At 52.6% G+C, this 24,403-nt stretch overlaps 1 protein-coding gene across 1 annotated transcript; it reads right to left on the bottom strand.

Annotated features, from left to right (window-relative positions):
- Positions 1-783: 783 nt before the first annotated feature.
- Positions 784-22,973, bottom strand: Itprip (inositol 1,4,5-trisphosphate receptor interacting protein). The gene is made up of 2 exons (XM_057778477.1): positions 22,836-22,973; positions 784-4,340 (listed from the first exon to the last, which is right to left on the bottom strand). Exon 2 carries the CDS (start codon positions 4,325-4,327, stop codon positions 2,657-2,659), a length of 1,671 nt encoding a protein of 556 aa, XP_057634460.1. The 5' UTR covers positions 4,328-4,340; positions 22,836-22,973; the 3' UTR covers positions 784-2,656.
- Between the last annotated feature and the right edge of the window lie 1,430 nt (positions 22,974-24,403).

Raw genomic sequence — 24,403 nt, 5'->3', positions numbered from 1 at the left:
GCTTTTTAAGGTGGGAGTTATCTTTTTGGTCAGTGAGGTTAGGCTGGCTGGCCAGGAAGCCCTGAGGATTCATCTGTCTGTCTGAGATTACACATCCCCACTGCCACATCAGATATTCACGTCGGTTCTGGGGATTAATTTCAGGTCCCTGAATTTATATGGCTAGCATTTTACTGACTGAGTCATCTCCCCAGGCTCGGGAAAATTGTGCACTCTTCTAATATAACCAAACTCATGGTCCTAAGTAGCTCACCCTTACCCAGGTGCAACAAACATAGTCCTGGGGCCTACAGCAGAGCAAGTGAGCAGAGATTGGTGTTGTCCTGCGTGTTTTGGGGATGAGAGAGTAAGTCTTTGGTGGAAAGGGGTGGGGAGAGGGAATCGTCTTCTGTGGAAAGGTCTCACGTGCTCAGAGGACTAGAACTCCAGGTGCAAGAGAGATTCTCCAAAAAGCAAAAGCTTCTCATTTGTTCCAGGGACTCCCTGCCTTTGCATAAACTGGCTCTATGAAGTAAGGCCTTGTGCTGGATTCTGCCCTGCAGCTGGCTTTCAAAGGCATGCGGGGGGACCCTGCGGGCAGTGCATGAGCTACCTCAAAGGCTGAAGTATTCCATTTTGTTATTTTAAAAATTTTCCTAAGGGTATAAGAGTGTGTGTGTGTGTGTGTGTGTGTGTGAAAGCTTTGCTCGACAAGAGGAAATCTACCCTAATGCCCAACTCTGCTTTAAAAGACTCTCTGAAGTAAAAGCAAACTCCATGCCTTACGAGAATTTAATTCTTCCTTTAATATAAATAAGGCAGCACGAAACCCCAAGAGCCTGCTGCTTCAGAAGCAGCCCTGTTACACGACAGGCGACTCTTCCCACCAAGTGCCCCAGCAAACAAGAAGCCAGGTGTTCATCCTGTGACCCTTCTCCCAGAAGTGAAAGGGGAGGCCCAGGAGGAGTTTGGTCTTGGCTTCTGAAAGCTGGTTCTTGGCTGCTGGGCTCTCTTTGATGCACCACGGGATCTGAGTGAACAGGGACAAGGCACAGATGACAATAAATAAGGACGTCTGCCCTGACTCTGAGAGGTACCTGGACAGGGTGGCTCAGGGCTGCGGGCAGAGACACACTTTGAGGAGGCTTGTTTACAGGGTCCCCCATGAAGCTGTGGAGGGGCAGACCACCTATGTTCACTCTAACTCCTGCCTACACTGAGGCATCCTATCGTCTCTGGTTACCCCGCATGCAGTAGGCCCTCTTCACCATTGATTAGCTTGGTGGCTAAATGGTCCATCTTCTGGAGCCCTCTGAGGTTGTGGGAGGCATGCGTGGGGCTGTGGGAAGCCTGGTTTTGTTCCCTGCAAGGCTTGTCGTCTTAACTTCTGAAGGGCTAGCGGGTGCCTCCTGGTTCTTCATTTGTGTTTCTTCTTTGGTCCACTGTAAAGGTTGTTAAGGAGAAGAGGCCGCTGGGTCCTCTGGAAGAGGCCTGGACAGGAGCCCAGCTCCAGCCTAAAGCTCTGGTGCTTGTCTGAGCCCACAGCACTCAGAGTTCCCAGGCTGTGCCTGAAGAATCACATGGATCCCCAGCGAGCCCAGCTTCCATCATGTTCTTTCAATCTGAGTTATCTATGAGGTCAGCAAGGCCTGTGCAGAAGAGACCAAGGGGTGATGCCCACTTGGAGCCAGGACCTGCAAGATGCTTTGGGTCCATGGACCAGAGCTGAGTTCTCATAGCACCTCTGACTTATAAACCTACAATCTCTGTAACCGGGACCCTGAGGATAGCTTAGAGCTGTCAGTGTCCTTGCCCCAGGGCCCTGCAACTTTCTCCAAAGTGGGCCAAAGTGCAAGGCAGACACAGGCATCAGTGCTGTTCTACCACACTGCTGGCCAGGAAGACCAGAGATGGAGATGGGAGGGGCTTCTGAGCCAGCAACCAATGTGGTAATAGGCACCCTCGGTGGCCAGGACCTGGTACATGGTAAAGGGACAGGGAGAAGGTGTGCACCTGAGTAAGATGTGTGGCTGGAAAACTGGCCAGCTGTAGACTCTCCACCACCAAGTACCCATTTCTGTGTAATGGAGACGTTAGCCACCGGGCTCCTGGACCTCTGCCAGGTATTTAAAAAGGGTGGCCACCGTGGGACCTCTGTTATTGTATACGATGTGGTCCAAAGGCTGTGAGTTCCCACATCTGTCCCCATTTATGATTCAGCTGCAGACAGCCAGGGCCAAGAGTCCCTGGAAGAGTGTTGGATCTTAATCGGATCCCAACAACCATCCTAGCAGAAGCTCTGTCATCTGCAGCACAGAATGGATTGTGATGCAGAAAGGATTACATTCAAATCAGCGCTTGCCTCTCTCTAACTCAGTGCCGGGGAGACTGCTCCGTCAGCATCTTGGTCATTCATGGTGACTGAAAACTAAGCTGCCAAGTATCGGTGCCCGAACCTAAACAACCCCCGTGGGATTTTCACCAACAAGCCCCTGTGGCAGAAAGGCAAACCAGTGTCCAGTTGCAATTCTGTTTCCCTCACTCTCCAGGACCTGGCTTCCCAGCACGCTGAACCTCAGCTCCCCTCAAGGCCTACCGTGTTTCCTGCATGGGGTTACAGAACCCCAGTAGGGTAGACACATGGGATGTTGTCCCCCAGGCCCTCGCATTTCACGGTCTACAAGGCGACAGCTTTTGGTGGTGGGCTGGCACGGTCTGAAGGGACATGGAGGGAATATTCACTAATGAGCGTTGGGGCATTCCTCAGCATCTCATAGAAGAAGTCCATCGTGCTGTGGTAAAGAGTCCGCTGCAGAACGAAGGGCCGGAAGAGGTTTATAGGCTCAGCTCTCCGCACGACCTCTGGGAGTCCCATAGCCTCAGGCACCTTGCGGTTGCCCACAAAGAAGTGATGGAGCTTCTTCTCCAGGAGGCTTCTCTCCAGGAAGCGGAAGAGCTCCTGCAAACGCACACCCAGCTGGCTGGCCTTCCAGTCAGCGGCCCGCCGGGACAGCAGGAGGTGCAGCAGGACCGTCTTTAGGTGGTAGCTGTGCAGCCCGCTGGGGCCTGACAGGCGGCTCTGCTTGGAGAGCAAGAAGGAGGCAATCTGCAGACAGCTAAGGTGGCAGGCGTCCTCGGGCAAAGCCTTCCCGATCATCCGGAGGAACTGTCGCTCGGAAACAGCAAATGACAGGAACCAGTCGGTGCTGGAGGCTGGAGGTCCCCTGTGCGGCTCCTTGGGAAGCTGTGGGACAAAGTATAGGTCGGAGTCGTTACACTGGATCACGGGAGTCAGGATGAAGGGCATGAACTTCCCCGAGCGGAACTTGATTCTGAGAGACCCCGGGGTGTCTAGCTGGCCAAAGGCAAGGTCAAACTCATACTTGTGGGCGATGCGGTGCCAGGCTCTGGTGAGAGCCACCTGGAACCACTTCATGACCTGCATGGCGTCCAGATGTGAGGTCTCTCTGGAACACAGCAAGTCCTTCATCTCATCACCTCCACCTCTGCTGGGCTGTACCCCGCCACTCTTGCCGTGGAGGAGACACAGCATATCTTCCCCGAGTTTAGTCTTGCTGCAGGCACAGCCTAGAGGGTCCCCATCGGCCAGGGTCACCTTGATCTGGCCGTAGCCCTGCCGATCCAGGGGCACCGAGAGGCTGGAACACCAGAGCTCTGGGCGGAAGCTGTAGGGCTCCGGGGGTGTGAAGGGTACATACAGGTGGCACTGGAGTGGTCTCTCCACCTGCCAGTTTTCATACATGCTACCCACACCGATGAAGTCCTCCATCTCCATGTCAGTGTTTCGGCTGTAGACACTCCTCAGAGCTTCCAGCAGGTCATCCACAAAGCCTTCCACAAACTCCCTGGTACGGGCAGCATCACCTGTGGCGCTTCGGATACAGTGCTCATAGAAGTGGTCCAGGGTGGCCTTATTGGGCAGGGGAAGGCCCTTCAGTGGAGCGCCCCCCAGTCCAGACAGCTCATCCTCTTCTCCAGCCGGGCACTCTGGGAAGGGCGCGTCCTGGTAGTCCTGCCGCCATATCTCGATGATCAGGAAGAGGATCATGCAGAGAGTGCTCCAGAGGTTCCAGGCAGTGTAGGCCTCAGGCTGCTGCTGGCCCTCCTCCTCGGTCTGCTTCAGGGCCTCCTTCTCGGCCAGTAGCCGCGCCACCTCCTCCTCCAGGCGCAGCTGCTCCAGCTGCAGCTTCTCCTGGTGTTCCTGCATCTTACGGAGGATCTCCTCCTCGTTCTCTGGAACTGTGGCGTTCTCCCGGGGGAACAGCAGGGGGTGGTTAACAATGGCCGTCACCACCACCAGACATACCCGGAAAAGTCCCAGGGCCATGACTGTAGTATTCCTAGGAACACAGAAAGACACTGCTGGTCACACCTATGTTTCCTTCAAGGACCCTTCTCCCTGGACCCTTGCGCCAACCTCTGCCCCCAAGAGCTAGTGCCAATCCTCACACGCAGCCCCCAGGGGTCTCCTGTAACCGTCTCCCGTGCTCTGGCCCAACCTCAGGCTTACACATGCCACAGACATTTCTTTTGTCTGCAGAACACAGCTTTTCTTGATGGGATCAGAACAGTCTTGACCCCGAGGATCAACCTTCTCTCTTCCTGATCCTTTGGTTGGGGTAGATATAAACCTACATCTCAGATCCAGGTGACCAAACCCAAATCCAGACGCCAATCCCGAGATAACAAGACTACTCTATACAGCCACAGCTACACCCACAGCGATTGGTTCTGTGGTGAATATATGAACGCTCTGAGCCAATGGGAAGAAAGGCTTTCCTTGTGGCCAGCTAGGGCTGTCTGATAACAGGATTACTTCTACAGTGTGGGCTGCTCTTCTGCCACCAGCAAGGGGACCCCCCCGCCATCAACAAAGATTAAAGCACACCCTGCACTCAGCTGTGTATGACATCATTACTTCTGGCTTTTCCAGTCGGGTCAGTGCAGGCATCCTTTCTCTGCAAGCTATGTGAGTTGTTCTCCAACCATCAAACTCCTCGGCCTCAGACACTGCCTACCACCATGCTGAATTTTGTTTAGTGAACGCGTCTTCCTGGCAGTGTGATGCTGGATGTGTTAACTCACCTCTCTGAGCCTAGGGTTCTTGGTTTAAGAGAAGAAGGTAATTGTATCCCCAGAGGGTCACGGGATTGATGCCACTTGCTTCTCTTACCTCAGCATTTGAACTCCGAATGACCTCTTAACAGTCTCTCCAGCATGACTGATTTTTAAGCCTTAAATAATTTTTGGGAGAAAGGCTAACCTCTTGCAGTATCTGTGAGGGAAACTGTGATACACAGAACACTGGTGAAGCATCACCTGGAATCTTGCTAGGGACCCAGAATCAGGCTGACACACTTAGGAGATGGAGTCAGGAAGGCTGCCATGAGATTCAAGGTTAGCCTAGGCTCAACAGCAAGGCCCCATCTCCCCATCCGCAAAACACAGGGGCTTTTGTAAGCATATCTGCTGCTCTTGCAGAGAACCAGTGTTTGGTTCCTCTCCAATATCACACAGCTCACAATCTCCTGTCCTCCTGTTCTAGAGGAATTGATGTCCTATTCTGTCTTCTGTTCTCCAGGGCACACACACACACACACACACACACACACAGAGACAGAGAGAGAGAACCAAAACAAACCAACAGGAAACTAAATACAGAACCCTGGCCCCGCACCTGACCTCACCCAGAATCACCTAGCCAGCTGGGGCTGGGGAGATGGCTCTGTGATTAAGAGCACTGGTTACTGTTGTGGAATATTTGTACACTGAGTGAGGATGTATTGTGGTTGGTGTAATAGAAAGCTGAACAGCCAATAGGTAGGCAAGAGAATACAGGCAGGACTTCTGGAAAGAGAGAGAACTCTAGGAAGAAGAAAGGCAGAGTAGCCAGTCAGATGTGGAAGAATGTAGATTTAAAAGATGGGTTAATTTATAAAAACAAGTTAGGAACAAGTTTAAGCTAAGGCCGAGCTTTTATAACTAATAATGAGTGTCCATGTTTATGTAGGCTGGCGGTCCTGACAGGTTACTGCTTTCGAGGACAGGTATTTGATTCCCATCACCCACCTGGTAGCTCTCAACTGTCTATAACTCCTGCTCCAGGGGACTCAGACGCCCTCTTCTGGTCTCCTTGAGCACTGCATGCTTGCGGTAGGGACATATGTGCAGACAAATCACCCATTCCCATTTTTAAAAAGTTCCTTAGAGTCAACTATAACTTTTAAGTTCCATTCTGAGAAAGGTGTTGAAATCATGGTGCTCCATTCTTTCCAGCATGAAATATGAGTCATACATCTGTCCAAAATAATCCCCTCAGTATACACTACCCACTCAGTAACTAGCAAGCCACCCTGGTCATCAGACGGGCTGCCATGACATCACAGTGCTGTGGTCAAGCAACCCTTATTTAACTTTATACCGGCGATGAGGATATTCGGAGGAGAAGCAGAAGAGGGCTTCTGTAATGTGAGATGACAGGGAAGAAATAAAATCATATCCCAAGGATCCTGGGTCTCCTGTCTAAAACTGTGACGAAGGAAAAGAAATTCTTGTGAGCTTTTTTTTTTTTTTTTTTTTTTAATTTTCGAGACAGGGTTTCTCCGTAGTTTTTGGTTCCTGTCCTGGAACTAGCTCTTGTAGACCAGGCTGGCCTCGAACTCACAGAGATCCACCTGCCTCTGCCTCCCAAGTGCTGGGATTAAAGGCATGCGCCACCACCGCCCGGCTCTTGTGAGCTTTGTTGTTGCACCTCAGACTGCAGAAGCTATTGCTGTAATGTGTGGTGAGTGGAGGGAGAGACCTTAGAAAGGCCTTAGGGGTGTGTGTGTGTGCGCGCTCGCGTGTGCGTGCATGCAGACACATCTAAGATAAGAGGCACCTCAGCATAACCTTACATTGTACCCCTCTCCTCTCCCAGCAGGAGCCTTGGGAACTAACCATCCACCCTTTCCCTACCTGCCCTGTCCCTTTCCTTCCTGACCTCAGCAGAAAGAGGGAAGATCTTGAGTGTGTTGTTGGACAACAAAGAGAAGAGCCCTTGGGGGCAAGCCAACACCGGCTGACTGGAATTTCTAGGCCCTTTGGTTTGAGTCCTCTGTTGAATTTGCATGAGGAAATTCTTACCCTCATGGTACCCGGATAAAGGGGTTCGCCAGCAGGTGAGGATTCCCCAGCAAGGGGAACATGTACACTGGCAGCCTGTGCTGGCTGCTGACCAGGGAAAGCCACTGTTCAAAGGTGACTCAGACAGCTCCACCCCAAACACAGTTGCACAGGTCAGCAAGATCCAGAGGGGCTAGGGAGTGGAGGCTAGCCCCAGGGAATTCCCAGAGGAGACAAGTTCGGGCTGAGCTCTGAAGAGCTCATAGGTTTCTACAGAGCAGAAAGCCAGGGATGGGAGAAAGTGCAGGATGTCGGATGGGGGAAAAGTCCAGGGGCAGCCAGCCAGCTTCCCACTCCTGAGCTGGGGAGGAAAAGTGTGCTGGATAAGCCACAGAATCTGAGCGGCCATGGTTTCCACAACACAGAGACAGCCAAGGATGATCCCCCCGGGTGGCCTACGGCAGAACCGTGAGGCTGGCTGACAGGCATGGTTGTGGACTTTAAATGGAGTACCAGCAGTGTAACACCAGATGGCAGCCACCTAGCTAGGTGACCATAGGCGGTTCTTCAAGGCCCTGGTAACGCAGGCAGCGGCCTTTGGGCCCAGCTGTACTCTTGGCAGCTCCCGTGGACAGGAGTTGGTTTCCACATCAATAGAGGACGGAGAACGGACCATCAGACAGGGAGTGTGGCCAACACGAAGCCCCGGACTGGAAAATGCTCCTCCCCTTCATACAATGGCTTCAACTATAGCACCAGAGCAAGGCCTTATGCCTGCTAGAAGCTCGACTCTAGGAGCCCCCTTGTTCAGAATTCAAAACCTGGGAGTCAAGAGCACTTGGAGGAGACAGACTAAGTTAGGAGAAGGATAGGCATCTTGGACAAATTACGGCTTTCCCCATCCTCTCTCTGCATCTATCAGGCGGGAAGAGAGATACCCGGTGTTGTAAAGCCCAACTAAGGCAATGCCCTCAGAGCCTTAGTGAGATCTGAGCCACTGACTGAGTGCTCTTATCAGAAGAGTAGCCATGATTGGGTGGGAATACACAGATGTCCCTGCCTGCAGGGGGGCTCTAGAAGGACATAGGGGGCTACAGACAGACCTTGTCCAGAGCACCAGGCAAACAACACAGCAGACAGACATAAGGCGTCCTGCCTTAGAGACGCCCGGCAGACCTGGCTTTGAACTTTGGCTCTGCCCCTGGCGGTGGCGAATTCTCAGGCGGATCACTCATCTTCTCAAGGGCTCCCATCCTCATCCCTGAAGAAGAAGAAGAAGACTCCTCCTTTATAAGGGTGCTAAGGTCGAGTGCACACGGGTGCTCAGCATGGTGCCTGGCACAGAGCGGGCGCCTCACATGTGAGTTTCTTTCCTTGGCCTCCACAGGCGTGTTTTCTCAGCTGCCAAGCACCCCAGCCCTGTCCAAGTCTTGGGGTGTGGAGGAATGCACGCCGGAAAGTGCTGTGGTAGCAGAGAACACTGCCCTGCTCCTGCTGCTCCTGGGCACAGTGCTCCTTCTGCCCTGCCCCCCAGCACATGGGGGGACTCCTTCAGAGTCTGGGCCTGCCTGTGACGAGGGAGGTCCTGCTGACTCATTCTACTCAGCCATCACCCCCTTCCCAGGGATTTAACCCAGTTACCTCTGTGGAGGCTGTAAGCAGAGCCCCAAGGATGGGGTGGGAGGGTCAGGCCAAGATACTGAATGCTTATAGCCACTCTGTGCCTGCCACCCAGTCTGCCAGAGCTGGGATCGAAGCCTCTGCTCTTCTGGTTCCCAAGCCACTTAACAGGGACCTTCCTGCCCTGAAGGCCCTGGGCAGGAGCTGGGAAGGCTTTGTGTTCTGATGTAAAGCTCCCGTAAACCAGGGGGAAAACATGCATGTACACACACTCATATGTGCACACACACTCACAAGCGCACACACCCTTCCCCAAAGGGCACTCCAAGGACATCTGTCTCTGCTGGTCCCAAAGCTCTCAGGCTTGCGACTGTCCCACACCTGTGGTTTGTGACATCTGTTGGCAGCCTTGGCTCTGGGAATAAACCTGGGTCATTTAGCGGGCTTTCGCCTGCTTGCCAGGAAGCCGACAGGAAGTTTGCCGAATTCCTCTCTACTCCAGCCTCACCCACAGGGAGGGTGGCTCATATGGCTAAACTTAGCCTGGCAAAGAGCCAGGTCCTGGGGTACAGAGGCTAGGGAAGATGGTAACCCCTGGGTGTCTCAGTGAATGTGGTGGCCGGGACAGGTTCTCTACCGGGTTTTTCCTGTAGGGCTGATCAGAAGAAAAACATGAGGTGGCTACTTAAGGGGGTCCCTGATTTCTGCACCCCAGAGCATCCCTCACTATGGCTTTGGTGAACAAAAACCTTATTGGCAGCAGCTCCTGTCCGACAAGCCCTCAGGTGATTAGCACTGTCCACAGTGACCATTGTGACCTTCCAAGAGGTGGCTATGATCCCTGGTTCACAGATGGGTTAATCAAAGCTCAGAAGACTTTCTAGACATGTGGTTATGGAGGCCAGAGTGAGTTGGAATTCCAGCTGCTCTGCCTGGCTCTGCTTGCCTCACCCAGGCTTCCCCACTGTGCTGCTGCTGCGCGGCCAAGCGCCCGAGTGTGAGGAGAAGGCTGGATGCTTCAGGCTCCCCAGTGATGAGCACAGTGCCATCCCTGACAGGAAAGTCCAGGTGGGGAGTCAGACAGCCCCACACACCTCACTGGGGCATGTGGGAGCACAGAGAGCTATATTCCTGTCTTTTGAAGGCTCTTCTGGCCCCACCCACTGGTGGGCACGTCAGGTCCCCAGCTCCACACTCACTCTGTTCCCTCCTTCCAGAGAATTCTGCAACAAGCCTGTGCCCTTCTCCTCCTCATGCCCCACTAGCAGCCTACTGCCCACTAGGGTCTCAGCCACTAAAGCACCTCAGCCTCAGACCATGCCTCAGAGACACGGGGCCTCCCTCTGGGATTACAGGTCTCCAAGGCTCCCAGCAGCAGCACCACCTGGGTGTTTTCCAGACAGACACATTTCCAATGCCACCTTCTGCCAGCATTGAGAAAGACCAGGGTGGGGCCTAACACTGGTGTTTTAGCATACTCTCCTGGTGGTTCCTGGGCCCCTCAGTACTCAAGTTTGAGTACCACCCATCCTAAAGTCAGGTTCCTAAGTCAGGTACCCTCCGGGGAGAAGGGAAGTGTGGCTCCCACAGTGTCCCAGCTGGACTCTGGCACTTGCCAAGGGCTCCTGTCTGGCCCCGCCTGTCAGATGTAATTAGCTCTGCTAATTGATTACAATAGCAGTCCTGGAGAGGCAGAGTCCAGAGGAACATCTGATGGCTTCCTTACTGAAATGGAAAAAAGGAGTGGTTGATAGCAGATTGTGTGTGTGTGTGTGTGTGTGTCTCGGGGTGGTAGTGGTGTGTTTTTTCTAAGTTCTGGCTCCTTCAAGAAAGGAGTCAAGAAGACCCAGGCTATCCTGTCTGTGCTGAAGCCTTCTGTGTGCCCGGCCTTCTGTTTGGGTTTCCAATTCCAGTTAAAGATATCCAGTTTTGTCAGGGACGTAAAGCCAATACTGAGAAAGTAAGAATTTAGAATTGCACTAATCTAGGCCCAATTTATGGACTTGCAAACTGAGGCCTAAAGAGGAGCTAGGTTGGACCTGGAGGGTGATCTAGTGGGGGCTGAGGCAGACTGGGCACCCTCCTTGGGCCCTGCCAGGTGACATATGGTAGGAATTTCTGTGCAGAAGCATAGCAGAAGAGGGTTTCATTATTGAGAGCTACTTCGTGTCGGGCACCATGTTAAGCACCCCGCAATGCGCTACTCCGTGCCAGGCCCTTTGAACACGCTATCTACCGGTGCCAGACACAGTGGTAAGAACTCTGTGTGTGAGTGTCTTTAACTTTTGGAACATCAGCTTGGCAGGTGCATCATCCAGACAATCTGCAGTGTGACTGTCAGTGAGCATCACCCCAGCCAAGCCAGGCCTTTTCCTCTGCCCTGTCTCCATTCCTCAGGAGGCTGAGGGGAACTGAGTGGGTCCATCACCTCCTGCTCCTAATGGGTGCCTCATGGCCCCTAATGTGAGTGGCAATTGACCATATCACCAGGGTGACTGCCTCTCAGGCTTCCTAGGCCCTGGAGAATCAGGGCCATATCATGAAGGTTCTGCTGACTGCAGAGCCCTTTTTGGCCTTCGTCTTGGTTTGGGAGTTTGGAAGCTGAGCCTGGGCAGCCTGAGCCCAGAGCAGACACCCTCCTATATTTCAGCGCTACACCCCATCTTCAATCTCACAATTTCTTTAGGACTGGAGCCCCTAGTGTGAGACTAGCTTCCTCTCGGAGCAAGTGGATCACCCCTTGCCCTGTTCTGAGTCCGGCTGTAACCTTGGACCACAGTCCTGCCCTTTGCTATGCCCGTGTCTTCATTAGTTCTGCTTCCTCACCCACAGGCCCAGCAAAGCCAACCAAGTGTCCTTCTGCAGCTTCCAAGGCACCGTGCATGGGCTGGACACAAAACTGCCCCAAGCTTGTCCGTGGGAGCTGACTTAGTGTGTGCTGGGAGATGCCCCGGGAAAGATATAGCTACGGCAGCCAGCCACCTGTTTCTACCGCACCTACTACCCTTTTTAGAACACTGGAGAGGAAAAGGGCCTGATGGAGCTGGCCCTTGTCCACGCAAGGGTCAGGGGATCCACAAGGGACCACTGAAGCACCTCTGACTGGACTACTCTCCACTTGTACCTACGTGGGGACAGGGAGGACATCTCTGTTGGGGGCTGGGCCACGCAGGCCGGCGTCCTCATAGGAGAGGGAGGAGCAGACAAAGAAAGGAAGTAAAGAAAGAGGAAGGAAGAAGACCAACAAGAATAATTGAGAAAGGAGGCAGAAAGGATGTGGTTCATCCCTACCCACCTCCGTTACTCAGAATCCTGTAGCCCTGGCCTCAGCTGTCATCTTCCTCCCCCACCCGGCTCTTTCTCTTTTCTTCTTCTGGTTGGTCTCCCTGCAATAGTGCTTGTGAAGCCTTGATTGCCGGGGAGAAGTGGGTAGATAGGTCAGGACACCAGCAAAAAATAAGTCAGACTGCTGTGGAGGGCTGAGCAGCAGGGGCACTGGCCATTTGGATGACACATGCTTTTCCTGCGGGCAGTGGGCACCACAACGCACATTCTGTGAACAGGAATGGCAAGACCCTTTTCCTCCCTAAAAGAAGCCAATAATTTGGATTTTTATCAGAATCCTTCACTTTAAAGGACTGGTTATTAATTCAAAACGTTCTTTTAAGACCACCTGAGTCCAGTCAAGTATTTCAGAGGTTCACCAGGGCCTGTGTACTCTGTCTGCCACCCCTCAGCGGCAGCCTCGGGCCTCTTCTCTGCTGCTGTCTGCCTCACTTCCCTGAGAAGCATTTCTCTAGGCCTCTGCCTCCAACCCCCTCAGAAACCACTTGGCCTAACTATTAATTACTTCCCCAGCCTAGGCCTAAGACCCGCCTCCAGCCCAGTCCTGACTGTTCCCGGGTCTCCCAGTCAGCCAAGCATCCACCCTTGGGAGAATCGTCATGGCAGCATTTGAGGGATGCCTGCATGCCAGGCCTGTGCTGGGGGCTTTACACAGATGCCAGAAGTGCTTGCTCTCTTCCCCACAGCTTCTCCAGGAACTCGAAGAGACTCTGGTCTCAAGAGATTACACTAATGAAGAAACAGTATTAAAAATTTGTGGTTCTTCTCAAAGATCAGAGAAACTCCTCTACCTAAGTCAGAGGAGACCCAGACAGACCAAGCAGACCACCAGTGAGCCCACATGGGGATGCTGGCTGGACCCAAAGGCAGTACCAGGTCACATCGCCAAAAGCATTCTTGGAAGAGGAAGGGGTTTTAAGGAAGCCACCAGAATGCCAATCCTCTTGTCTGGACTGGAGAGTGGCCGGGGCAGTCAAGGGACAGGAAGGACAGGGGCCTGGACTCTGGGCTTGGTGGTAGGGTTACATCCTTCCTGGTCTGCGTTTTCACTAGTAGGTGTGTCCACCATCAACCAAGTCAGGGAAACCATCAATCACCCAGGAAGGGCCAGGTGTTCCCCCGTCCAGATCTCCGCCTGACTCCCAGCAGCAGAGGACCAGGCCCAGGGGCATCACAGATATTGTGATATCTAGGGACTAGAAGGCCAGGGGTAGGGGCAGGAGGAAGATTGCAGCTCTGAGCCCTGGCCACGCCTCCCTTCCTCTCATTTATTCCCTTTAGGACACCTGGAGTCCAGCAGTCACTGTGTGGCCTGAATGGCCGAAGATGTGACTCTCGGCTAATATCCCGACCCCAAAGCAACCTTATTTGGACAAAGGGACTTTGTGGAGGTGTTCAGAAGAAGGAGCTTAGGATGAGATCCTGGATCCAAATGGGTCCCCAAGCCTTTCTGAGAGGGAGAAAGGATAGGGCAGAGGAAAAAGTAATGGGAGATTAAAACCTACATCTAGATAGGAGGTGCTGTGTCAATCAAGGGACATCTGAGCTGGGAGAAAGAAGGAAGGGTCCCGTCTTGAGGAGACCCCGTTACAACAGTCTCAGGAAGCTGGCACAGTCTCAACAAGAAAGTAGTCTGCCCCCTCTCTCGCAGCAAACACCACCCCAGGCTCTCTGCTTGGCTGTGCTCTGACCTTTGTTTTGCTCCAATGATGCGTGAGCCACCACAGACCTTTGGGGCGAGGGCCTGGTACTCTGTTTTCCCACAGCCTGCTTCTCCAATCCTGAAGTTCTCCCCTACCTGAGTGTAGTCCTCTTTCCATGCAACAAGATCAAAGCCTGAGGTCTCATAATGATCAGAGCCTGACTCAGGGGTCCCTCTCTGAACCCTGCTGGCCTGGCCACTTCGGATCATCCACTGTCCTCTAAATAGTTCGTGCATGTCTCTCCACCCTTCTCTACCCTTGCCTCCATTTCTGTAAGCTAAAATTGGGTAACTAGTCTTCTTTGTAAACCCCTCCCCAAAAGCATTTCGAGGAGCCTTCCAGGTTCCTCCAACCTGAGACAGTTCCCTCTTATTTGAAAGGAAAGAGCAAGGGAAGGGAGTCAGACGTATTTACGAAGGCTCTGAAGAGGGCAAGTGTCTCGGGCCTTTGGAGGTGTGGCTTCTCATAGGTGTGCCCTGACAGGGGCCAGGCACACCCAAGTGCTGCCTGGGCTCTGTCCTTACTGTTTTATCCCATGATACTGCCTCCCTCAGGGGAGGGTGCCATCCACCTCACCTCGTAGGGAGGAGCCCAAGGCGTCCAAGTGGAACAGTCTGAGGTCATTCAACTCCTCCAGCTCCAGGCCCGCACCTGTACACAGCAGCTGGCCTCAGCAGTTGGCTGCAGCTCTTAAGAGGTGAGGTTTCTCCAGGGCCAAGGGAGGGGCGCTCCTGGAGCCAAGGACTCACAGCCTACACTGGGCACACCACAGTCTGAAGCCAGCCTCCACAGACTCTAACTATCCGTCTCTCACTGACTGTTCTCTCCACGAGTTTCCTAAAGTGTGCACTGGCTTGAGGGGCCTCCCTAGACCCCCAGGGTTCCCACACAAGTTTCTAAAGCAGTCACTGTGACTCACAGGAATGACCTGTTAACCACTTCCCAGGCTCGTATAGGGTTGGCTCAGGCTAGCACTCCTCAGAGTAGAATCCCCTACACACACACACACACACACACACACACACACACACACACAGCCCTCCTTCCCCCTCTGGGCAGGGCATGTCGGGGGCTCCCACTTGCCCCCTTCCTGTTTCTCCACCTTGAGTTTTGTACACACGCTGCCTTCCAAGGCTCCCTGGTTAGTGGAGCAGGCAGAACAGGCTCCAGGGTAGTGGAAGCAGAAAGCCCGGGCAGAGCAGAGCCGGTTGCTGGAGTCAGAGAAAGAAAGAAGGCTTGAGCAGAACCAAGGAGTAAATACAAAGGAAAACAAAAGCCCTCCCAGGCTCCTCCCCTCACCCACCACCCCACCTCCCCACCCTCCCTTTCCAGAGCAGCTGGGAATCAGGGAATTATAGGAATTGTTATGCCCAGGAGCCACTTTCTTTTTGATCCTTGCCTGGTAACAAAGTCAGCTCAGAAGAGCCTATCTGAATTCTGCACCTCTAAGACACAGAGGAGGAAGCCCTCCCACCATCAACCCCCACGTATCTCTGCAGCCAAAGAAAGGTCTGTTCCCCTACTATAGGCCCCACAAGCTCATCCTCCCTAGGCTCAGTCAGGACCTGAAAGTAGTGTCTGAACTGAACTAGCTAGGAAGAGGAGGAGAGAAAGGAAGCTCCTCAGGCCTTAGACACACACACACACACACACACACACACACACACCAGAGAGGGGGGGGGAGGGAGAGGAGAGAGAGAGGTAGAGGGAGAGAGTGTGTCTGAGCCTGCAAAGATCTCAAAACCCTTTCATCCTTTTAAAGAGGAACAGAGAGGAGGGAAGCCAACCCAACTGTAAAAAACTAAGAGCTGTGGTCAGCTTTTGCCTGTGCAGAACCTCAGGTTCCTGTTCACCCACAACAGAATGGCTGCCTGTCTGCCCTCCTACACCTGTTGGCCAAAGCCAAGGAATTCTCTCTGGAGCGCAGAGGGCCCGAACTGTCCAGCTTGGAACAGCTATGGAAGTCACTCCGTGAATTATCCGTGAGGGCCCAGTAACGTTTCTCGAGAGTTACCCAGAGCAAAACAGCAATGGCGACCACTCAATTTCCAGTCACAGGGACAAAGTGGCCATGTGTGAAAATGTGTGTTGTACCTGGGCTGTGCCTGGAACATCCTAAGTGCCCAGATGAACACAAGAACCATGACCGATCTGTTAGCACCCATAAGTTCACTTGTACAAACTTCTGCCCCTTCCCCATTCCAAGGTCACCCAGAAATAGTCCAAAGCTCTTGGCAAGGAAGAGTTTTAAGTCTGTAGAAGCTTAGAGAACAGTAAAGGGGCCAAACTGTGATCAGAAGGACTGGTTGTTGAGTCCTGGCTCTGCCATGTGCTATGACATCATCACACCTGCTCCACGGCTTACAGCCCATTGGTGAGGTATGGAGGCCTCACACTGGGTGCTGTGCTCTGGAAATGACATTGCTGATGGCTTTGTATTGTTTCTTTGGGAAGAAGACAGCGAATGTTTTTCTGCAGGCTCTTTAGGAGCCTGTGGACACGAAATTATCTCTTCCACCTCCTTACCTTCTTCTAAAGGTCACAGAAGGAGAAGAGAAAGTCTAGTGATTTAGGGGGCTCAGCAGCATCCTGACCCCCAATTCCAGGGGGGCCAGCATTAACCATTGTGCGTCTCTAAAGAGTTTCTGAGCAGCGTGAAGGACGGCTGTGCTAGGAACGCTTGCTGAAAAAACGAATGGATACAGGGATGTATGGAGTCTCATTCCCAGGATCTCATGATGCTATACTGCTCATGCCACATCTGTGGGACATGACGCATGAGCCTCTGAGTGAACTCACGAAGCTGCGTCTCACGAGAGACCCTGTGACCTGGGTAAGCCTTCTCAGAGCCATTAGGAAAAGGAACAGGGCTCTCTGGCACAGGGGGCAGGGATTGTATGTGTTAGGGTCAAGCATAAGAAAGAAGCAGCGATGGGTAAACTCAGGGTATTGGGGGGGGCAGGATGTAGGGGTGGGGCCTGGGCATCCCCTGACTCCTCCCTTCTAGCCTAGGGTGTTCTCCTGCCTCCTCAGAAATTCAGAACCAAGTCTCAGCAAACAAAAGACCCGTTCATGAGCGTCAGGTGACTTCTCTATAGAAGAGGGATATTAAAACAGGCTCCCGTGGGAACCATGCTATGAGCTCATGGTCCTCTCGACAGGCAGGGCCCAGATGATGACAGACAGCATCCCTCCAGGTTGGATGCTCACTCTTCTGCATTTTCTTTGGCTATCCACAGTGGCACTCAGGACAGCCTTGGAATAGCATTTCTCCTCCCGGGTAAAACATGAGTGGTCAGTCATGGGAAGTGAGTCACTCGGTAAGCATGGACTCTGTTTTCCCCTATGGGAGCATCTCAATATGTACTGCATGCTATGTGGTAGCCACTACCACCACCATTAAACAGACAGGAAAGCCGTCCCCTCTGCTAACGTCAGAGAGTAGAGAGAGATGGGAGGCTCAGGCCTGGAATTGGTGATCTGTCTTCCAGCTTCTCACTTTTAACACCCAAGCGGTGGGGTTCTACATGCTGCTTTCTATGGAGTCCAGGCAGAGACGCCTGAGGTGGCTGAGAGAAAGGCCTGGGAGACAGCAGATGATCTAAGTTGGAATCGTGTCTCAGGGACATGGGGTGAGTCTGAGCTTGTTGCTTGATCTAGAAAACGGGACTGCCGAGAGCAAGAGAAACAAATGCGTGTGAAGGGCCACGCGCAGGCTTGGCTAGGAGCAGATGTTCGGTGCATGAACACGCTCTTTTCCATAAAGATCATTTTGCTTGTAGGAAGGAAAGCTTTTGAGAGGTGGGTTTTTTTTTGGGGGGGGGCAGTTTTCCAAATAGAAGAGTGAGCTTGCAAATTGTCTACCCAGGCAAGGACACTTCAGTTTTCACTGAGGACCCTAAAATTTTTCCTATAAATTGGGGCTATTACTTTAGCCGCCAACGCTGGACATCAGACATCAGAGAAGCCCCTGAAGAGATATCTAGCTGCACCAAGCAGACCAACTCAGGTCCTTTGAAGTTGAAAGGCCTTGGGTCCTGGAGCTTTGTAGAGAAGGACCTGCCATGCCATCTGGTTTTTCACTTCTCTGGGAGGCCGGCGCTCCTCTGCCTGCATCGTTCAGTGGTAGCTTTGGCTTGTGGCAGCCCTCGCTCAGGAATTCCATCTGAAGGACAGCAGCAGGCAGCACCTTAGAAGGTGAGGCTGAAGCCATGGACCAGCAATTAAGAGAGTCACAACTGCCATGTGTTCAGCCGGGTGCACAATGCCGTCCTCAGTGTGTCCCTGGGTACACAGCAAGCAACCGTGGCTGCCCTCTCCACTGCACTCCCAAATGACCAAGTATCTTGAAAGTACCAGTACAAGCTCCTGAAGATAAAGGGACTCTACAGGATTGATTTACCACTTGGAGAATCCCACAGGGCCTGCGAGAGCTTGGTGATAAGTAGCTGTCTACCTCTTGGAGGGTGGCTTCCACACATTTCTCCCGTTCCCCGCCACAAAGCTCCCCGAGGTTACTGAATTCCTAACATAGTGCCACGTTTGTCATATTTGCTTAATCAGTGAAGAACCCTTGTAGTCAGGACGGAGGATGAGGACACGGGAAAGCTACTTTCCTAGTGCTGTCTCTGTACCAGTATAACCCACACCTCTCCATGGAGATTTGGGCTGTGGAGTAGAAGCCCCCATATGGAGTCGATATGGCTCAGAGGAAAAAGAGAACATAGCAGTCAGCAATGTGTCTTCCCCTTGGGACACACACCTAATGCCTCAAGACCCTCCACCAACCAGCTCAACAGCCCAGAGCACACACTCGGCTCCCACCCACGGCACACCCTCTCTGCAGTCTCCGAAAAACCCACCTGTGGTGGCTACATCTTCTAGATCCCTGTCCTGCAACACGTATCTTACAGTTGAGGGTGGTTCGTGTTCTTCCTGTAGGCCTTATGATGGCGGTGTTGCCTGGGCAACAGTGATGCCATCTGAGGGGCTCCCATTCCAATGACATCACTGGGTGAGGCACATTGGCATAGGGGAGATATAATCTCTTTGGGGAAATATCAGGGGTCCTAAACCATTGAAGAGGGCCCTAGAAAAGGGTCTTTTGAACACTTGAGAGACTATTTTAGAGGCCTCCCCACTCTGCTTTCCTGTCTGGGCACCTGTTGCAGGCCAAGCTTGAAACTGGTTTTCTTTCAGGCTAAAAGGTCACCTTCGTCCTCAGCTTTGGGAGACAAGGAAGCTCTCCCGTCTGTCCTGGTGGGAAAGTCTAGAACCTCATGGCCTTGTTTTTTTGTCCAGACCTCAGTGGACAAAGCATTAGCCTGATGGGAACTGGAAGGAAGCTTAGACTAGCCACACTGTGACCTGGGCCAGGCACTGAGCTAAGTGGTTTTTCCCCACCTCATCCCTGAGATGGCTTATCCTGATTTTAAAGTACGGCACTGAGACTTGGAATAGACAAGGCACCTGCCCAACCATTGAGAACACCCAATTAGAGAGCGATGGAGCCAGGACTCACCCCAGCCCAGCCCTATCTGGGCCAAAGCACATGCAGGCCACATCGTGAAGGTGGAGATATGGCTTGCTCATCACGAACCCACAGTGGCCCCAGACAGACAAGAGGGAGAGGCAGGTGGCTTGAGGCAGCCAAAGCAGACACTGTCCTTGGTAGGCCTCCCTTGGCTTAAGCAGGGGTTCTAAGTGGCTCCTGTTCTTGCCCACTCCCCAGGGCCTTAGGGCTAATTAAGGACCTGTTTCTTTGTTCTGTGCTTGGCGTCTATTGGCTCACCCAGGTCCCATTGATTTGCATGCAGAGGAGCGCACAGCCCCCAAACCCTGAGATCCTATAATGTTTACCTTATGCAGATATATGCAACTGAGGGTTAATGCTTGCAAAGCACTAAGTAAATAAGTAAATAAAACGGGAAGGAGTTGCGTTATGAAAACATAAAGGGAGAAATCCTACCAGGAGGCATCTTCTAGTGCACCCGTAGGTTTCTTGCTGGGTATATGGTGGGTGTAGCTATAAGGAGCCGAGGCCTGTGATGTGCTCCGCTCAGGTAAACAGGCAATCAGTCTATTGGCATAAGACACCATGGATGAACTGTGCTTTAAAGGGCCCTCCCAATTAATGAAGCACGAGGCAGGTGGTACAGGAGCCAAGCAACATTTGAGTCTGAGTTGAGACAGGGGGTGTTAGAAATGGTCTCCTCCATGGTTTTGGGAAGGATACGTGCAGATAAATAGGATTTGATGGAGGCAGGAAGAGGACACAGAGGGGCTGAACGGCTTGGCTGAGCAATTCAGCACGTTTGATTTCTCTTATCACCTTCTACTTCTCGGGAAACCCCACCTTGCATGTGGCTGTCACTTTTTCCTTCTGCACCACACCCAGGTGGCACTTACTCATCCCTGTCACTTCAGGATGCAAACTGGATCTGCCACCTCACACCACTCAGTAATCAAAATGCTTGGTTATTTGATACTTGGGTCAAGGCTCACATCACCCACCAGGGATGGGCTTGTCTCTCTCCTTCCTCTCTTCCCCAGCTGGATGAGTCTGCCATTTCTTTTAAATTTTTATTTTAGGTATATGGGTGTTTGCCTGGCGTGTTTTTTTGTGCACTACTTGCATGCCCGATGTCGTTGGATACCAAAAGGGGGTGTCTGTTCCCTGGAATTGGAGTTACCAGTTGGTTGTGAGTCACCATGTGGGTGCTGTGGAATTGAACCAGGGCCCTCTGGAAGGGTAGCCAGTGGCTCTTAACCCCTGAGTCATCTCTCCAGCCCATGTTAAACTCTTAATAATTGGCAACTGTGAATGACTGTCCAGTTAGCATATTGCTCAAGAGAACCAGGCTGGTGGAACAAGGACAACCAGGCTGCTCAACTATGGGGCCCTTGTGTTAACTGGCACTGTACAGCATCATCTTGCTAGGAGTGAGGACCTTATTCTGATTCACACAAAGGACTGGGTTGGTACTGGTGGCTCTGGAGATTACCATCAGCTCTCAGCATCCTCACCATGCCATTAAAATTGGATGAGGCCATTCAAGATGTACCAACACCAGGCACGAATCATAGCTCAATTTTTGGAAAACCTAACCCTGGCTTAGTATACTTCTCTACTACAGCCTCAGGGCTGCAACAGCCTCAGACCCTTATCGGAGGTACCTCTCACCTCCAAGCATGGAAACACAGAGTCATGCACCCAGAAGGCACAGCAGCCCCCCCCTCACCCCCCCCCCCCCCCGGCACAACCTCTGCTCACACTGATGACCAGCACATCGGCACATCGCCTGTTGAGCTCTGACGGCTGTGCTCTATCGAGCCCTATCTCTGCTCTAACCAGGGAATCTGAGGCCAGACCGAACAAGCTGTTTCTTTATCCAGTTTCAATGCTTGGAACACCTGACAGCCCCTGGGTGTCTCATCCTGGGTTACCTACGGTGTAATCCTTTTCCCTCAACAGAGGCGCTTTCTCCACTGTCCACACAGTCTTAGCCTTTCTCATCTGGACAAGTTCTGGTTTGCCAGTGCTGTGGCTTTGAGAACTGGGCTAGTGTGTACACCACCGGCTCAACCTTACTCTTGCAGGCTGCAGAATGCCAGGTGCATACCACTGTCTCCTTGGAGACAGTGCGCGCTTTTATCAAACAGGATCCCTTTGTACACTAACCCCAGAGGGTTCAAAAAGGGAAAACTATAAAACCAGGTTTCTTGCAGACAGTGAGCAATTATCTCCCAGAAGCTACCGCACCTTCCTGCCCTCTGATTAAAAAGTTCACCCACACACCCTTTATGTTTCGCTCATGGCCTGGAGAGCTAACAACTTTTGGGGTGATGGCATTGGGTTAAAAGTTCAGGTCTCTGCCCCCTTTACACCAGAGCCTGAAACTGCTGTGTCTCTGAAAATTCCCCACAGTGAGGACAGTGTGCGAGCAAACGTTTTTCCAGCTTCCCCGGGGATCCATCCAGAGAGTGGGTATAATCACCATATGGTTACCCACAAGTGGAAAATCTGCAGGCAGGAAGGCCCGGGACAGCAGCGATTCACAGGGAATCAGCAAATAATAGGACCACTTATGCAAACCAGGCCGGCAGGGAGGCATCAGGAGGTGAATGACAGCGGCCACCCTTGTCATTGCTGACCTGGACCAAGGACCACAGCAGCTGTGTAGGCTTTAACCGGCAGCCTCCCCAAAGCAGAACAGTTTTGTAAAGAGAAGAAACTCAAAACACAACAGAGAGCCCCCCAACGTTGATTTATATGGTACAAGTATCTGGCTCCCTTCTGTTCTGGGAAGGGTGGCCATTCTCATACTAGGCAGTAGAGTAAAAGGCTAAACAAGGTTCTTCCCTGGTTTGGCCAATATTTTCCCATTTTTTTTACGGAGAATCGGCCAGGGGCTTCTAAATCCGTTTACCTGGCGGCCTGAACGAAGGAGGCTCAGAGTGGGCCTCGAGGATGGGGCTGGGAATCAAAGGCAGAGACTACTTAGAGCCCAGGAGAAAGTTTTGCAGAGCATAGGGTCTACTCCACTAGGAGTCCTAAAAGAGGAAGTGGCAGGGGCTTCATCCGGCCTGAAGCAACCTTCTTGCGTCAAGACAAGCTACGAAAAAACAAACGTCATTCCCATCCCTTTCTTCCAGGACTGAGGCTCGGCTACCCGACCCGGTTTGAGAGATGAAAGGTCACGACTCTAGGCACAAACACGTGGGCCCCGCTACGGGCTCCAAAGCCGGCAGCGCGGGGAGCACAAGTTGCCTTCTTCCCAGATTGCCGGAGGCACTCGGGGACTCCGGGGCGCCCGGGAGGAGAGACCCCAGTGCATCACCAACGAAGAGTGATGAGGAAAACAACGCCCACTTCTCACGCGTGCATTAAAGGTGTTCCTGGGCTCGGCCCGGGCCAGGATCCCCGCATTCGTCGGACCCCGCGCTCCTGGCCACGATCTCCCGCGCAACTCTGTGGGAGTCCCCAGTCCCTTGCGTGCCCTTCATTCCACCCATCGAGTTTGGGGAGCAGCAAAGCCTCACATTCGAGAGCCCCGCACTTACGTTCGGCCACGGCAGCCGTAGGGGTACCGAGGGTGCCTCTCTCCACGCTGCGTCGAGGTCCCGGGACTGCTGGCTTCGGGGATCCAGGGACGCAAGCGACCAGACCGCGATGGCTCCCGCCTGCTGGACTCCTCTCGCCCCGCGCTACTGGGCAGCAAAACTACTCATTTCCGCGTTGTCACGGAAACTTTTTGCTCCTTATAAGAACAAAACGCCCGCCTCTACTGGCGCCTGTCGTAGGTCCTTAAGGACGACCGTGCGGGTTGCGGCCGAGGGATTCTGGGTCCGCCTCGGAGACCCTCCCCATGGTCTCCCAGATGCTCCCGGAAGGACAGCGGAATTGAACAGCGACCTGGCGATAAGGATCCGGCCTCTGGAGAGGAATAGGGAAGGCAAGCAGGGGAACGGGGAAGGACGCCCTTAAAAGCTGGTCTGGGCCTCAGAATAGAAAGGGTTAAGCTAGTGCAAGTCAACCCGCATTTCTGTGGCGCGTTTTACAAGCGGTGGAATTCCTGGGGCTACCGATTTTGTCCCTTGAGGAAAACGTAAGTTGAGACACAAGGCCGGCCGCTTTCCCTCCTGCAGTTTGACTGGATTCAAACAGTTCACTACTTTTTCTGGTTAAAGAACGCATTGTCTCTTCGCCAGAGGAACCAGACACAAAGGAGGAAGATGCCCGAATTCTGTAGGGGGCGCTCTCTTTTCCAGTTGTCAAGTCGAGGTAGTATCGCTTTTAGAGCACAGAAGGACGGGTACACAACATAGTAGCCTGCATACTTTAAACAAACAACAAGCCTTCCTTTGTGGACAGCACATTCCCACAATTTGTAGGAGTGGCTGGGAAGGGCTGGATTAAATTGTTAATTCGTTTCTGGAGCGCCCAGAGAAAGCATAGGAAATAATTGTGTCTTAGAGATGATGTCCATACTACTGGCATGTGGGCTTAGAGCACCTTGCTTCCTCTGCTGTCCAGCCTAGAACGCACAGACTGAGTCTGCTGGATAAACAGGCGATGAAGAAAATGTTCTAAATATAGACCCTCTGGCTCTTAGCCCGGGGCACTTTTATGTTCAGTCTTTGGCTGACTGTTGCTCAGGACCCTTTTCTGGTGTGGGGGAGCCTTACTGCAGAGTTGGGGGCCAGGGAAGGGAGAGGAGCTTTGGGAATTATCAAAAGACCTGTGTATTTCCAAAACGTCACCAAGTTCAATGGACAGGACACCCAGAACAGGTGGGGGAAGTGTCTGGGACGTGGGGGCTGGGACGGGGAGGGGGGGACGGACTGTGGTGAAGGCAGTCCTTTGGCTGAGGTCAGTGTTATGCTTGGAATGTCAAGGTTAGTGCTCCAATGCACTCTGGGATTGCCATCTGCTTGCAAAATCTATTTCAGTAATTTCTAGCAAGCTGCAAATACTTATTAATATAAGAATCATTTATTAAATTTGTTTTCCTTTTGAACCTGATGATTTTACCCCAGTGCTCCCTTTAGTGCTCCTGTCTATTTTCAGGACTAGATAGGCCCATTATCCTAACCTGCATGCAAGCCCTTCACAGGCTGGCCTCTTTTCA

The sequence above is a fragment of the Chionomys nivalis genome, chromosome 8 (genome assembly GCF_950005125.1).
Source record: "Chionomys nivalis chromosome 8, mChiNiv1.1, whole genome shotgun sequence".
Classification (NCBI taxonomy): domain Eukaryota; kingdom Metazoa; phylum Chordata; class Mammalia; order Rodentia; family Cricetidae; genus Chionomys; species Chionomys nivalis.
Note: the sequence above shows the minus strand (reverse complement) of the source record. Positions and strands in the feature narration are given on the sequence as shown.